Source organism: Alosa sapidissima, chromosome 6 (genome assembly GCF_018492685.1).
Source record: "Alosa sapidissima isolate fAloSap1 chromosome 6, fAloSap1.pri, whole genome shotgun sequence".
NCBI lineage: Eukaryota > Metazoa > Chordata > Actinopteri > Clupeiformes > Clupeidae > Alosa > Alosa sapidissima.
The window spans coordinates 30,389,080-30,406,869 of record NC_055962.1 but is presented as its reverse complement, the minus strand read 5'-3'; the positions used below and the strand labels follow the sequence as shown (position 1 = coordinate 30,406,869).

At 44.8% G+C, this 17,790-nt stretch overlaps 1 protein-coding gene across 1 annotated transcript in view; it reads right to left on the bottom strand.

Annotated features, from left to right (window-relative positions):
• The window catches only part of ppp2r5a (protein phosphatase 2, regulatory subunit B', alpha isoform), a 79,814-nt gene that overhangs the window by 27,818 nt on the left and 34,206 nt on the right, over positions 1-17,790 (bottom strand). The window contains exons 2-4 of the mRNA XM_042095441.1: positions 16,332-16,528; positions 4,808-4,909; positions 4,488-4,580 (exon numbers count right to left, since the gene is read on the bottom strand). Of these exons, the coding sequence (XP_041951375.1) occupies positions 4,488-4,580; positions 4,808-4,909; positions 16,332-16,528 (392 nt within the window). The remainder of the gene's footprint in view (positions 1-4,487; positions 4,581-4,807; positions 4,910-16,331; positions 16,529-17,790) is intronic.

The window sequence follows — 17,790 nt, the reverse complement described above, 5'->3', positions numbered from 1 at the left end:
TCATTTCCACTGTATTACTAATACACTTTGGATGGATGCGGAAATTACAATGTGCCATTTCAAATTCAGTGTCACATTTTATTGTGCACTTTTCAAAGCTCTGATTTACAGCCTGGTTACTGGTCGCACAAACTCTCAAATTTTGGTCGCAAAATGCGACCATTTGGTCGCAGTCTGGAGCCCTGTTTGGGCTGAACAGCACAGAACAGGCAGAAATGTGAGAGGTAATGTGATGATGTAAAATCTTGCTAGGGCAGTCGACACTCATGGGAGTTCATGCTTTGTTTTATCACTGGATTTTAGGATATATGGCATTCAATTGTATTACTGTACGACCTACAGTCAACTCTAGTAGACATATGACTGGAAGCTTTGTGGATTTAACGATTGTCGTAATGTGCTGTCAGCTATTGCTGCTTTGATCAGTCAGATTTTAAATCTCCCGGTGGTGGGTTGGACATATGTAGGGTCATCAAAACGCCCGCCCAGATTCCCCCATTCTGCCTGGATGCTTTTACAGTCCTGACTGAAGCAAATGTTTCGCCTCTGTTACTATCCTCCTTGTTGGTAAAATTGACAGGCCACATCGACGCCCCGGTGTATCTAAAAACGGCAAGCGTTTTTTGTAGAAAAGCTGCTGGACCGGATGGAATTTCTAACAGGGTTTTGAAATCCTGCGCTGCTCAGTTAGCTCCTGTGTTCACTTATATCTTTAACACATCATTGGCTCAAGAGACAGTTCCTACTTGCCTCAAGCAGTCTGTTATTGTTCCAGTACCGAAAAACAAAAGTCCATCATGTCTGAATGACTACCGCCCAGTAGCCCTGACGTCTACAGTGATGAAGTGTTTTGAGAAGCTTGTGAAAAACATTATCTGCTCATCCCTCCCTGCCTCCTTCGACCCCCTCCAATTTGCTTACAGAGCCAACAGGTCTACAGAGGATGCCATCTCATGATAAGGGATCAGATTCCAAAAATAATTCAGTGGAAATGCATGGATTCCAGTTGCTGCTACTGGAAGAAACTGGAATCCATGCATTTCCACTGAATTATTTTTGGAATCTGATCCCTTATCATACCTGTTCATTCTTCCTCGTTGCTCGACTTATCGTGACTAAATTCAAGATGGCTGCAAACGTTAAACTTCGTGAAGATACTGTCTGTATAAATCGTCTTGTAAGTAAACTACCAGTGCTTTTTCAAAGTTCTCAATGTCTCGTTTTAAATGTCAGGGCCCTAGGAAGTCTACCAATGAAGTGTGGAGATACATTGAGCCTCGTAAATGGGTGTAAAACAGTGATTTATTTGCATGGCTAGCCCGATGCCGAAGCACCACTACTGAAAAAGTTGTTGGTAGCATCGGCTAACTAGCGCCAGATTTTGGAGTGCAGGGGACAAGTCGAGATGGGCTATGAGACATACGTTCACACTCGGTATCATGTTTCAATACACTTTAGGTCAATATCACACCGGAATTCTCCTTTAACTCACCTGGAGGAGGGGAATGGGAATTATGTGAGGATGCTGTTCATTGACTTTAGTTCAGCATTCAACACGATAGTACCTCTCACCTTGGTCACAAAGATGAAGGCCTTAGGAATGAACACCATTCTGCGTCACTGGATATTTGACTTCAGCATTCAACACGATAGTACCTCTCACCTTGGTCACAAAGATGAAGGCCTTAGGAATGAACACCATTCTGTGTCACTGGATATTTGACTTCCTCACAAACCGTTCACAAGTGGTTAGAGTGGGGGGTCTGACATCTGACTCATTAACCATCAGCACTGGTGCTCCCCAAGGCTGTGTTTTGAGTCCGCTGCTGTACAACATCTACACACATGACTGCAAAGCCAACAGTAGTCACACCTCCATCATCAAGTTTGCAGATGACACAGTGATCTTGGGCCTGATTAGTAACAACAATGAACAGCTCTACTTGGATCAGGTTGATGAGGTGTCACAGTGGTGTCAATCTAACAGCTTGACACTGAATATCAATAAAACCAAGGAAATGGTAGTGGATTACAGAAGGAAGCAGCAGAACTACAGTTACACCCCACTAATGATCAGCGGGCAACCTGTAGAGAGAGTCACAAGTTTTAAATACCTTGGTGTCCACATTACTGAAGACTTAACATGGACTGTTAACACTCAATATGTTCTGAAGAAGTCCAGACAACGACTCTACTTCCTTCGTCAGCTAAGGAAATTCAAAGTTTCTACATCAATCATGAAGGCCTTCTACACTTCAGCGGTTGAGAGTGTTCTAACTGGTAGCATCATCACCTGGTATGGGAACTCCACAGTTAGAGATTGTAGTACTCTGCAGAGAGTAGTGCGCTCAGCTGAACGTACTATAAGAACTCAACTCCCTGCTCTACAAGATATCTATTCCAGAAGAGTACTCCTAAGAGCCCAAAAGATTCTGAAGGACTCTTCTCATCCTAACAATGGATTATTCCTACCGCTGAAATCAAGAAGAGGCCTATGTAGTCACAAAGCAAGAACTGCGAGACTCAGGAGAAGTTTTTATCCCCAGGCCATCCGAACTCTGAACTCACACTATACTGACTTTGCACACATTCACTCCTCAGCACTCTCAAACATTTCCCAACTCTGAATTCACACTATACTGAATTTGCCCCCCCCCCACACACCTAGCACTTTTACATCCCTCTCCCTATGCTACAGACCTTTTATTTATTTTCTTATTTCATCACACGTCAAAACACACACACACACACACACACATCTGACTTTCTCCAACTTTTGCACATCTCCATAGAACTTTTTCTCCTCCATCTATCTACCCATGTCCTTGATTGCCTAGCCTTTCTGCCCCCCCCCCCTCCACCCCTAACACACACACAAAAAAAACACACACACTTACATCATCACTGTCATCACCACACATACATACAGCACACTGCTTGCTACAGTAAGCCTCCTCTACATACTTGCTGCACACTGCCCCCCCCCCCCCCAAACACAGCACATTGTCTTCAGGATCTTCTCCAACACACATCCTCTACATACTTAAAGCACACTGCCCCCACTTACCCACACACACACACCCACAGTCACTGCTCCACTCCCCTCCCGCCCACACACACATCTTCACTGTCATCACTCACATACATCATACATACAGTACTCTGCTTGCAATAGTAAGTTCCTCCACCATACTTGCAGTACACTCCCCCCCCCCCCCCCCCCAAACACAGCACATTGTCTCATGAGGAAGCTTCTCCAACACACATATTGCACACTGCCCGCTCCCCACATACACAGCACACTATCCCATCTCCCCCCCAACACACACACCAAGACCCCTGGCAGTTGGGTTAGCCCCTTGAGCCGTGGATCTGCCCAAGGTTTCTTCCTTGGTAAGGGAGTTTTTCCTTGCCCCTGTTGCTCTTGGGTGCTCCTTGTTGGTGCCCCCTCACCCAATCCCAATCCTCCCCCCCCTTTTTTATGCAGCCCTTGCCACTTAATCTACTAAACCCCTCTTCTACTGCACTCTTTACCCCCCCCCCCCCCCCCATTAATGCACAAATAGGCTGACACCAGACATAATTTCACTGCATTTCTTACTTCCAGTAACTATATGCAGCCCTTGCCACTTAATCTACTAAACCCCTCTTCTACTACTTCTACGGCTCTGTACATTTCTGGCTCAGATCGACGTACATACCAGTCATGGGCAAACATGACACCTGTGAGACTGTTTGTGTGTCCATGGGACAGATGTTTCATCAGCCTCGGAGAGGTTGTGAAAGTCCATTTGCACCACCACAGGGAGGAAGTGGATTGTGATGTGTGTTGCTGTTTATTTTGGCTTTGTATGTGTGGTCAATTTAACGCACACGCCAATTTCTGTTCCTCATATTACCCGATTTCGATCATTGCTTTTCCCCTATTGTCTCTAGCAGTCTCTCTCTCCTTCACTCTCTCGGTCATTCTGCCTCTCCCCCTCTCTCTCTCTCATCTCATCATCTCACCTCTGTCTCCATTATTTTACACACCTCATCATTATTCCCCCCTCTCTCTGGCTTCCTCAATCTCTCTCCATCTTGGTCACCAAAACTCTTTACGTGTGAAAAGAAGCATTATTAAGTCTTGGTCTAATTCAAAAACCCTGCAAACACCATTAACCACCCAGCAGGCACCGATAAACTCATTAACTAGCCTCTTTTGGTGTTGTTGTTGATGTTGTGCTTTTCTTACATTTTCAGAGGACGTTCCAACATGAACCACTGAACCAGTACATGGTGCATATAGCCTGGGTGGCTATTGGGAATGACCGGGTGTGCTTATCGTTCCTTTACAAGATATTTCATCACAATTCATTTGCAGACGGTACCACCAAAGGTAGTTGCTCATCAACAAAAAATAAACCTGAATATCTGAATGGCAAGACTGAAGTCTTAAGTCTCTTCAGTGTCGGGCTTGAGAGCTAACAGAAGGGGGGACTGCTTACCTGCAGCACAAACTTCTGGTCGATGTACCTCTTGGCGATGGTGGGCTGGAAGTCAGGGTTCTCCAGGAACCTCAGCATGAACTCATACACCAGCTGCAGACAAACAGGAAGTGACATGTTAGCCAGACATTTCTGGACACTTGAATGACCTAATAGCTTTGTTGAACTTTGTTATAAATGTAAGAAATATACTTTTATATATAATTTTAAATAAAACACACATGGCTTATTTACATTTTCATCGTCACAGGTAAGCTTTGGATAAAAGTATATAACCAGTACGTCTTTCACCACTGATTCAAAATGGCAGGGGATCTAACCTGTATGTGAGGCCAGGAGGCCTCAAGGGTGGGTTCATCCTCCTCTGGGTCAAAGTCTGGGTTGTCACTGGGCGGAAGAGTCCGGAAAATATTGGTGCAGATCTGCGTACATGGGGAGAAACAAGGAAAGAATAAAACTAATGTTGCACTTCAGTGGAGCAGACAGACAAATGACCGGCCAGGAGAGAGGGCCTGCCCACAGAGCACGAGCCTCTGGAACACTCTTCCTCAGGATGCCCGGAGAAGAAAGGAAAAAAAGAGAGGGGGAAAAAAAGAGAGGGAAAACAGAAAGAAAGACTAAAAAAAAAAAAAAAAAAAAAAAACTTGTTTCTGGCCCGCTGCACAGGACCACAGTCATCCAGCAAATGAGAATTGAGAATGATTTAAAGACAGGATTAAAAAAGAACAGAGGAAGTGAACAGAGGCACGTTTATGTAATGCGCTCAGCCACTAAAACATCACAGACAGAAATAAACACGGGCTGGAACAGAAGGCCACTTTTCCACCCCTCTTTATGACACAGGGACTCTGTTAATAAAAGGAATTTGTGTGTGTAATTTGTGTAAAAAGGAAAAAAGGGAATTTTCTGGTTGGTCCATCTGTTACTGCTGTTGTGTATGTCGAGCCAAGCCTCTAGTGATGTTTTTCCAACCCCAACAACCACCTCGACTCCATCCTTAAACCCCACAACCCCCCTCCCCATCCCCCAGTAATCTTCTATATTTAGCAAATAAAAAGATCAAGATACGCACCAGGTGTTATTGCGCATTGAGGCTAATTATCCCTAGCGAGAAAGGGGTGGGGGGGGTACTGGTTTCAAAAGCATCTGGACGAACACTACTGGATAATTACACTCGAGCCTGGGCATTCTCTGACCCAGAACCCTGCGGGGGGAAGCACAATTGCAGCATTCTGCTTGCCAAACATTCAGTCAAGCTTACAAATGCCAGTGTGTGTGCATATATATATATATACACAGTGTAGTGTGTAATGTGTTGGGTTTTTCTTCAAGGATGAGAAGTTACCCTGATCCTTTGACATCCAGTGGTCGGTACGACCCAATGAGGTGGACATTATGATGTACATTGGATCGGGCGAAAACCTGTTAAAACCCAAACATGTCAAACTTGGGAGAAGATCTGTACTTGTAAAAGGAACACACAGAGAAAATCCTAAGAGTGGCATGACACATCCAAGCTCCTCAAAATGGGAGCCATAAAGCACTGCCACAGACACGCCATCATATCCGTCCAGCATAACAAACATTGGTAGTTCTTCTCATGCAAGACGACCACAAACAGGCCCTGCAACAGTGGGAGAAGACCCCCATCATAGTGAGATCAGCCACTGTTTATTGAAACACGCTCTCTGCTGTGGTCCCCTCACATCACTTAAGTCACCAGAGGAAGTGAAAGTTCACATCGTACCACCGAATGTGGAAACCACATCAAATGGCCTTGAGGAAGAAGTCGTTGAGGCTAATAATAGTACAGGATATTTATACACAAATTACTAATTTCTAATATAAGATTACGCTAGGCTGTCTCATATGAAAACTGAAGAATTTCAATTAATTTTATATTGACTATTAGTCTTCCATAATGTTGCATGTTGGAGCAAGCAGTTCAGGACAAAGCAGAAAGAGTGAACAGTGTGGCTAGTCCAATGGAAGCTGGCACCAGGAGGCTAAGGATTAGCATACCACTAAGAACCGTGCTGGTAATGAAGGCTATTTTCCTTGTACAAGTGTTGGCTACTAGTGAGGTAACTGAGGTAGAAACTGACAGCATGGCAGTCCTCACTCTGAGGACTGAGGAGAAGAAAGAGGACCAAAAGAGGACCAAAAGAGGACCAAAAGAGGACCAAGCCATCCCACTGGAGGCAGGGACAATGTCTTCTCTGCTGCTCTCATTGCTCCTCGTTCCCTTGCCAACCTCACCCCCCCCCCCCTCTCCATATCCTCTGGGTTTTTCCTCACAGACGTGTTCGTTTCTGGTTCTCTATTTTTAGTGTCTGAAATCTGTCGAAGTGGAGCCTCGTCGTGAGCCCGCTGATGGCACGACTACTGTTGCGCCCCCGCCACCCCCCCCCACCCCTCCAGCACCTGGCTGCGACGATCAACCGACGGCACAACTGCAAACTCTCTGCAGGGAAGTGGCAGAATCAACCAGTTGTTGGGTAGTCATGGCAACATCCCCACAGACTGAACACGAATTCCTGTAGTTTTGGCAACACCAGGGCAGATTCAAATCAGCCCACGTAGTTGTCATAGCACCTCTACTGCACCACGTCCCACACAACACAAGGTGAAGCAGTCTCGAGCTTTGACAAAACCTTCACAGGATCTTGTAGTCACTGTTGTCATGGCAACTATATAAAACACCCATCACTTGATAAAAGATCCCTCTATGATCATTGCACTGATCATGCACATCACAGTGCTGAATGGCATTCATTTCAAAAGGGACCATCATGTCCCTTAGATAAGTAGGAAGCTCTGAACACAGGAGTGGGACCCTTATGACCCATCTATACTATCCTACACCTACAGTATGAGTCATCCAGCAGTCACTACACCTACATGCCATGAGCAAGCTCTCAGCACTGGGATAACAATGTTGCTATTCAACCCGCCTTCCATCCAACACGGTGCTGCTACAGTCATTTATCTCTACATTCACCTAATTAGCGCACGCTTTCATTCAAAGACACTTAAAGCAGAGGGGAGGTGTGTATTCTACCAGTTTGTTTTCTCTCTGGAGAACCAAATCCTTGAGTATAACGTTGCTCTAGGTAAGATATACAATTCATAATCATTCTTTCTAGATAAGGTATACACAAGGTCACATATCAAACACATTTCATAGTCATGGTCAATTCAGCAGTAATTAACTAGGTATCTCACAACACAATGTAATCATGATTCTTGCATCACAAGTTGATTCAAGATCGATTCTTTGATGAATTGCAATCTGAGATTGATTGCAACTCCTTTGTAGTATTATAACTGTTAAAACTACAGAGGATTAGAATTTTAGCAGATTTACATATACCTGCACTGAAGTCACCAACAAACAAAAATGTCAAAGGCTTTATTTCACAAACAACATGTAAACAACATGTAAACAAACAAACAACTCCATTGATTCATTGCATCTGGAGATGGATTTTTATCAGGCCACCAGTCTCAAGAATAACTAAGACTCTCCTAAAGAGTGTGAGGTGTGAAGCGTGAGGCGTGAGAGTAGAGTCTCAAGCCTGGTGTCCTTCAGAGATTACGGCCAGTGACTCATGCAGAGAGGCATGATGGGATTGATTATAAAGATCTTAGAGCACAGCAGGGGAGCGAGGGCGTCCTGCACACACTAAGCTCCTCGCACAGACACCTACAATCCCCACATCTCACACACACACATATACACATACCACACACACACACAGTATAGTGCAGTATAACGCTTGGCAAGTGGGTTTCACTGCAATAAAGTGGAAGGTTTTGATGTTTTTGTTTATGTCCCCGAGGACCAACTGGGCGAGAGCAAGTCCGCAGCCATGCCACAGGCTCAATCCCAAAAAAACACAAAAACATTTTGCTGTACAGTAAGTGTGTAACTTCACTGTAGTGTGTGTTGCCTTGGATAAAAACAGCTAACTAAATGACTAAATGTAATACATATGTAATGTGTGAACACTGCCATCCTCTGAAGGAAGTGTTGCCCAGAGCAAGACTGCAAAGACATACTGTATGTGAGCTGAACAGCTACCTACACGTCTGTGCAGATCGAATTAGTATGTATGGAAAAAACGACTTTCCTTATATGATAAGATTCCTTATTGGGGGAAAAAAAAACTGACAAGCATGGATTTGGCACATTCACATCACACCTCATGTTTCGAAGACACTCAAAAATCACGCCACATCTGCCTCAACTGCTATTATTATTTTGACACAACAATTAGCATCCATCAGCGATGCACACTGGGTATCCGTCATGGAGTCTACTATGCAGCAGACAGGAGTAGCGCCAGTGGCACCTCAACACAATAACAGTCTTAAGCCTCCCAGCCTTCAGTGCGGTGACAGCATCTCACTCCACAACCGGGCCCCACAGTGTGCCGTGGGAGCGCCAATTAAAGCCCATCACTCAGCGGGCGAGGGGGCCCAGAGAGCTCATTAGAGAGCCAGCCTCCCGCTCCTCCCTGGCACAGTCGAGCAGAGTGGGGGGGTGGGGGGGGGGGGGGGGGGGGGCAGTGGTGGGGTGGGGAGGAGAGGAGCTGGACGCCCAGTGCCCACAAGGAGCTCCAGGGCAAGCCTCCGCTCCACTGGCACCGGCTGTGCCAGGAGAGGAGCTGGCAGCTGGAGGCCGGAAATGGTAAAAGTAATATGACACAGGCGGCTGGCTGTGGTGTGTGTGTGTGTGTGTGTGTGCGTGTGTGTGCAGAGTATATGGACAAAGTGTAATACATACAAACAAAAAAATACAATTGAACTGGTTCACACACTTGAATGACTACTCTCTAGAAAGTGTTCTCAGAGACTCTCCAAACACTCCTGACATTGTTGTTGTTGATGATCTTTTAAAAACTGTTGTGATTCTGGAAGTGGGTTGTTGCTTTGACATGTACATGGACCTGTGTTTCTCAGAAAAAATGTTAAAATACCAGCCATTAACTCATGCTCTTTCAGTAGGTGGTTATAGCACAAAAATGGTTGTACTTATTTATGGTAGCCTTGGACATGTTCATAGACTCTGTGTTAGAGGATTGCAAATTGCTGGACTTAACAAGACAAAATCTAAGCAACTGGCCAAATACTGCTCTGTGTCAGCCATCATAGGCAGTCTGCATGTATGGAGAAGGCGGTGCCATCTCTACCCCTGATAATATGTATTTATCCACTGATTTAGCTGATCATATGTATTTATACACTGATTTAGCTGATAATGTGTATTTATCCTGATTTACCTGTAAAGCTGTAAGCACTTGCACAGTGTTTGTGTTGCTGTGTGAGACACAAATGGGCTCTTTATTAATATTTGGAATGCTGTGTTGTTGTAATCAGTATTGGTCATCCCAAATAAATGAATTAAATGTGTGTGCGAGTGAGTGAGTGAGTGAGTGAGTGAGTGAGTGAGTGAGTGAGTGAGTGAGAGAGAGAGAGTAAATGAAAGACAGAGGTATACAAGAAAAGGAAAAGAAACATGAATGACAGAGAGAGAGAGAGAGAGCGAGAGAGAGAGAGAGAGAGAGAGAGAGAGAGAGGGAATTAGAGGCTTGACCCACAAACCACACCTAATAGCTTAAGGCAGAGTGATCACACATTCCAAACATTACACCTCATAATTACAGACTCACTTAAGCGCAGAAAGCACTCCCACCCGTCGTCAGTCACACTACATCATCTACACATCCACAGAGCTGCCCCATTTTAGACATTGCTTCGAACAGCAGCTCTCTTGACCAATAAGGGTTAACGAGTCAGGACCTACTCAACTAAGGCAACCAATTTTATCCAAGATCTGAACATCACCTGCATTGTAACTGCACTACTACTGCATCAATAGCTTGTAATGTGAGCCAGTGCCCTGACAAGCCTGTACAGACTGATGCAAACTTTGCCTAAGTGACAGCTGCGGCCTCCTGACATTCTATTTGGATTATGAGGCCAGTCGAAAGAGCCAATTTCATGGGTGAGAACAGACACATTACAGGATATAACATCTAGTCCATTGGCGCACAACCCCTCCACATAACAACACACACACACAAACAAACACACACACTCAGGGATTTACCTGCTGCACTCACACGTGCAAGAACACAAATAAACATGCTAATTTACACACACACACACACACACACACACACACACACACACACACACACACACACACACACACACACATATTCACACCCACATTCACACACACACGAACATACACGCCTGTCCTTGAACACCTTTGGGTGCTGCAGTGACAGATAAAAGGCTTTGTTGTCAGAAGGGTGTCACCATCGTTCCTATCCCATATCTGTGGCAGGATGTCCGAGGTATCTAATGAGCTTAGCCCGGATTGTGTGTGTGTGTGTGTGTGTGTGTGTGTGTGAATGTGTGTGTGTGTGTGTGAGAATGTGTGCGTGTATGTGTGAAAGTCTGTCTAGAAGTCTGTCTAGAAGACAGGTCAGACATAGTCATCCCTGCCTGTTAAACTGTGACCAGCAGAAACCCAGCGTCCGTTAAGTTTCTAGGGTGAAATCAGGTCAGTCACCCATGACCCCCCGCCCCCAATCAGGAATGACGCAAGTGCAGTCGAACGCTTGGCCCAGGCGAGGGGGTCACTTGGGGTTGAGTGGAATGCACTGGTTTTAGGACGTCATGGAAACAAGGCAACTGAGAGAGCCCAAAGGGAGGCTAGAGAGGGAGTTCTGATGGAACTGCTACCCTGAGTCTAACCCTGGGGCAACCGCTTCACCAATAGTGACATTTCACAATAATTCAGTTGCCTTGTAGCCTAGAAATCTAGACGCGCCCCTAGCGGCAGCAAATTACATTTGGGCTAGTCTAGCAACTCGCCGTTGGCTTGTGAGCTCCAGAAATCGAAACTTAATCAGGCCTTTGAAATCGTGTATAGAGTCGTTTGGTGGGCTTAACATAATGATTGATGGCAAAGTTGCAACGAAACAGATGAACTCTGTTTAACAGGGTTCATAGCATTACGAGTGTGAGGAACTTAAACAAGAGACTGGGAAGACACACTTAAACAAGAGACCGGTCTCTACCCTACTGCAGCTCCAAATAGCCTTTCAGTGTGTGTTTATTTGTGTGTGTGTGCATATATTAGTGCTGTCAGTTAAACGCGTTATTAACAGTGTTACCGCAAACCCAAGTTTTTTTCACATGCTGTTGCAACAACTAGTAACGTTAGAAAAACTACACCACCACACTAAACAAAGCAAGGGGCACGCCGCACACACTTGTTTGGGCTCGCGATCTGGCCAAAGGGTAGTAGGCTATTAATTCATCCAGTGTTTGCCAGTTAAAACTTTGGCGCTGATGCGTGTGACAAGTGACGGTGCACCATATAAAATGCACTGATGTTGGCGCTGGTGTCGGCATGGAATTAAAATAGCACCGAAGCACTTCAAGTTTAAGCTTTAACCTAAACATTGTTTACACACAGTGTTAGGCTATTTCTGTTTGTTATGCACTGAAATGTGTTCTAAGCCTAGGCTACATTTTGCACACTGCATATTTCTCAATATGAAAAGTTCTATATTTTCAACTGAACTCAAAGATAATGAATATAGGCTATATGGAGTATTTTATGTTCATTATGCCCTTTATAATGTGTGTACATTTTGTGCATGCACTTCTGCTGTAGCATTTATTTCAGGTTATATCAGCTATATTTCTGAAGAATACATTGTTTTGCCTCAGGTCTGGTGCACATCTTTTGAAATAATCAAATAGACCTACATCTAAAAGTTAAGTTAATAAAGTAACTTGCTTTGCTTTCATTTGAATCCCAATCAAGATACACTGGTAATAATTGCTTTATATTGTTAATATGGACTTCTGGAAAGTTCAGAAATGCAAAATAATAGAATTTTAATCATGTGATAATATATGTGATTAATCGTGATTAAATATAGAAATTCAGCGATTAATTGCGATTAAAAAATGTAATCGTTTGACAGCCCTAGTATATATATATATGTGTGTGTGTGTGTGTGTGTGTGTGTGTGCGCATGGCCATGCAATCACACACTAACAATGAGTCAGTCTTTAGCAGACCGGGCTTAATTACACAACTCAGTGTGTCATCACTCTGTTCTAAACAGCAATGTCAAACCGACAGTGACAGAAGTGAGCAAGAGAAAGACAAGGGAACAAAAGAGGGAGGGAGGGAGGGGGGGAGGGAGAGCTCTAATGGAATTGATGCAGTCAATACTGTAAATGAAATGAACTGATGGAGCCAACAGGGTCTGTCAAGGACAGCTCTTGTGTGTGTGTGTGTGTGTGTGTGTGTGTGTGTGTGTGTGTGTGTGTGTGTGTGCATAGGCAAATAAAAATCTCTATTCATATATAAGGAGCAGGGGATGAGTGAATGCTATGAATGTCACAGCAGCCGGGTAGGAAGCGAGAACGAATTGGCCATCACGACGCCCTCGCTCTCACGACAACATTACACCTACCCCCCACACACACACACACACACATTTCTGAGAAATCACAGCACTCATAGACACCTCATCAGCACCTACGTGGAGTAAATGGATCAGGATCAGCTTCCCTTTGATGGCCACTCACTCTCTTGACAGACAGTCAACATCACTGAACCTGGCTTTTTTACGCATTCGGTTAGCCTTATCGAATTCCTTATCAACTGTTGCCATGAGTAAACAAAACTAGTCAACTAGCACTATACTGCAGACGTTAACTAGCATTTTACACAGCTAATTTCTGCGATTTTTACAGGACAACTGTCATATCATTCTCCCGTTCATGCATCTCATTAACTTTTGTTTTGCATGCAACACCCATTGTTGATGACGTACCCTGGGTTGGTTCAAAACTGGTGGAAATGCGGGCTGGTTCACTAGATAGCACCAAAGAATTCTGAACGGAACCGGGTCAAGAACGGGTTTGCTGTCGGTGGAAAACCGCCTTCAGAGGTTCAGAATACAGAAATGGACAATATTCTGGTACCCTGGAAGTACTTTCTGAATTTATATTAATGTGTGGAATAATTTGACAAAATCAAAAAGCACTCCATGGGAGGTTTGTGAAGGCATCAGAAGGACCAGGCATAGCAGTTTCTGACAGTCCACTGCTATAGGACTTCACTTTTCTGTGGTCAGACTCCTCTCCTCCATCTTGTTTGCAGAGCCTTATTTGACTTAAAACAGGAAGTGACCACATGAGAGGCAGCTCTTGCACAGATGAAAGCCTCGGCATCTGTGGTGGGATGGGCCTAAGATGTGCTGCTGACTAGGACCTGGGACGCCAAGATGAGCTATTTTTGGGCTCAATGAGTTATCAGACAAACAGCCAGCCAGCTAGAGGTCAGAGACAAGAGAATGATTATCAACCAAAAGAGTTGCCATCATCATCCTAATCTTCATCATCATCTACCCCAACCCCATCACTCTACTTTCAATTCCCGACAGAAATTCTATAGTGTGACTCACGGCAACCGTTACCACAGCAGCGCCACGCTGAGTAATGAGTCACACTGTGCCTGCGGTCTTCTTCTCCTCCTCCTCCTCGTCTTCCTCCTGTTGCTGCAGTAACTGAAGGCTTCCCTTTGTTCCTATTTACTCTAGATCAACATCAGCAGGAGGTATAGGGGGGAGGGGGTGATAAGGAGGACCACTAATGCAATGCTCCACACGACCAATGAAACATGGGGCGGTGGTAGCGTAGTGGCTAAGGAGCTGGGCTAGCTGGGCTAGCATTGCAATGCTCCACATGACCAATGAAACATGGGGCGGTGGTAGCGTAGTGGCTGAGGAGCTGGGCTAGCATTGTGGGTGCAATTCCCAGCTTCCACCGTTATGCCCTTGAGCAAGGCACTTAACCCGGAGTTGCTCTGGGGGAATGGCAATGGTGATATAATTGATGGAAGTCGCTTTGGATAAAAGCGTCTGCTTAATGAAGAAATGCAGATGAGATAGAAACCTGTTGGTCTACCTCCAACACCACTTGTATAAGTATACTGTACACACCTCACTGTGTGTTCACTGTGTGCTGAGTGTGTTTCACTAATTCACGGATTGGGATAAATGCAGAGACCAAATTTCCCTCACGGGATCTAAAGAGTATATATACTTATACTTATACTATAATCCCGGCGCAGTGAGCTGCCTGCAACAACAGCGGCGCTCGGGGAGCAGTGAGGGGTTAGGTGCCTTGCTCAAGGGCACTTCAGCCGTTCCTACTGGTCGGGGTTCGAACAGGCAACCCTCCGGTTACAAATCCGAAGCGCTAACCAGTAGGCCAAGGCTGCCTCCTTCTGCTGGAGCCTTGGGTGACACCTAGTCCAAAAGCACTCACTGAAAGGAGAGAACTCGTTTTTTGGTTTTGTTTTTTTTTTGCAGTGAAAGGTATTTTTCCCTTCTCATTCACATTCTCACTTTCCATTACACAAATACATACACATTCTTCACAGCACTGAAACTCAACTAAGTCCACGCAGGTGGTGTGTGTGTGTGTGTGTGACACTCTCTTTGGTTGAAACCGTCCAATGGGAGACTAATTAAGGGCTGGAAACTCAGCTGGGCTGTCTGACCGCTGCATTCCTATCCAGCAACAAGCAGGGCAAAACACACACACACACACACACACACACACACACACACACACACACACACACACACCCCATCGGATCATCGTGATAATCCCTCCAAATGTTTACTCCAGTGACATTACGCAAATACTTAGTTGCTGCTCAGGGGAGTGATGAAGGGCTGTCAAGGCATGCAGGAGTCTAGCACCAGACTCCTGAGATACCAGAGATGGATGAGAGCTTAGTAAACAGGGTAAAAAGGAGAGTAGAATAGCTACAATATTAGTATGTGTGTATACGGTGGCAACACAGAGGCCTACCTCTTAAACTGAGTAAGCTACTAGCGATTAGCAATTAGGCCCAACAGTACATGCTAATGTCCATCTAGTCTCTCTCTCCCTCACGCTCTCTCACACTCCTACTCACACTCTCTTTCATACACTCTCTCTCTCACACACACACACACACACACACACACACTCACAAGACACACGCTCATTTATGATAGAATAAAAGAAGTCCTAGTATTTGTAGAGAGAGAGAGCACTAGCACTAGGCAACCTAGTGTGAATAGATAGCATCTAAAGGATAGAGTAAATAGCTGTTGTTGTGGAGAGAGGCATGAATCACTCATCATAACACACTGCCATGCGCTGCTTAGTGCACTATAATGGGGACGGCATGATAGATAGATATACTTTATTGATCCCTAGGGGTAATTCAACCAATTCAATCCATGAACCAGCCTTGGAACAACTCAACGTAACACCTATTAAGAACTGGATTCTTTGATAAACAAAGCCAACAACAACAACCACCACCACAGCAACACAGTGTGCCCAGTAATCCTATGCTGTCCCTGTGGGTGCCTATTCTCATTTCGTTCAGCAAACAGTTGTAGTGTGCACATCCCACCTTCTGGCAGGTGCAGGACAAAAGAAAACTATACTCATTTGAAAAAATATATAATGTCCGCAACACTGCTAGTGTTGCGGACATTATATATTTTTTTCAAATGCCTATTCTCATTTACCATAAGCCTCAAAGTGGCCAACACATGGAACCAAGTGATAGAAGTTGGTCATATGAACACCGCAGGGCCCACTCCACTTTCCCTTTTCCATTATTTGGCCTGTTATGCTCTACCCACATCATTTTCAGCTTTCAATAAAATAATAAATCAAAGGATAGAAACGAATGGCGACAAACAATCACAACAGACGGCGGGAGGAACTGACCATGTGTGTGATGTCAGGGTAGGACTGCTCGGTGAGCACTCCGCGGTTGGTGGAGACGTAGTCCACCAGTTCGGTCAGCGTGGCGCGCTTGATCTCCTTGCTCTTCAGGTCCGTCACCGAGTCCATGAAGTCAAAGAGCACGCAGCACTGCTGCAGCTTCTGCGCAAACAGCTCCTGCTGCTCGGTGGAAGGGGCGTCTGAGGGGAAACACACACACATATCATGAGTACATCATGTTACTCATTACGAGGTCGTCCGAGTGGATTGTTGCGCATCTGATCAGACCCTATATAGCAATAAAAACTGTGAGGCCTGGTGCGGGGTGTCCAGTGTATGTGAACACGGCGGAGAAACAACACTGCATAACCACGCTGCGCTGTAAAATCACCTCAGATAAACAGCTAGCTCTGTTAAAAGGATAAGGCAAGCTCTAACAACCAAGGGATTCAGAATATTCCCCCCAATGAGCTGATTAACTTCTGGGCAAGAAATCCTTGAATACACTCAGGTGGTTCTTTAGGCCTATTACAACCCAAATCCTCTAGATCAGCCCCACCCCCATCTCCATCCCCAGCCCCAACCACAACCCAGTACCGAGGCTAATGTGGAATGCAGTCAATAACACCAGTCTGAGCCGTCACACATGTGACCAGAACTGGTAACTAACCACACATCTGTTTTCTGTCCAGCACGTTTATGAGTTGCAGCCTACTAATGAGATGAGCCTACTAATATTGCATTTTCAGTTGTTCCAGGTTATTTTCTAACATCTCACACTGTAAATGAATAATATCAGTATGGACAGACGATACGCAAAGGTAGATGGCAAGTCAACTATAAGTGTGGAAGATAGATGACATGAGTGATTCATCATAAGCACAGTGTGAAACCATGTTTATCGGTGAAGGCTGACAGTGTTAAAGCGGTGCTCAAAATATCAATATTGCTATTTATACCAATGCTGGTTGAATTTCCTTTTGTGATGCGCTCTTTTTAGAACGTCAATTATTTTTCAGATATTTGCACACCTACAAAGTAGACATTACGCTTCTATATTAATTCGGCAAACTTTAAATGGTTGCATCAGAATTAGCGACCTGACAACATTGTAACATCTGACTGAGGTGGCATTTAGCTCAGTTGCACTGCAATAGGCGAAGTAAAACAGTGATTTTACAAAGCTTAATGCTTAACAAAATCCTGGGATATGCCCACTTGGCAACGACATAGAACTAATCACTGGCCTTTGGCCACACAACCAATTTTCCAATTAGAACTAGTAATGGCAGTCTGGCCATTCGCTTTGCGTCGTGGCTGCATTACCACCTCAAACGTGCATTATTTTTCTGACACTCATACGCGGTGCCGCCCATTATCCCTTACGTATCATCATTTACTGATATGTATTGATGCAGATGCTGTTGCATACATGTGGCACCAAAAAAAACTAAAACCATAA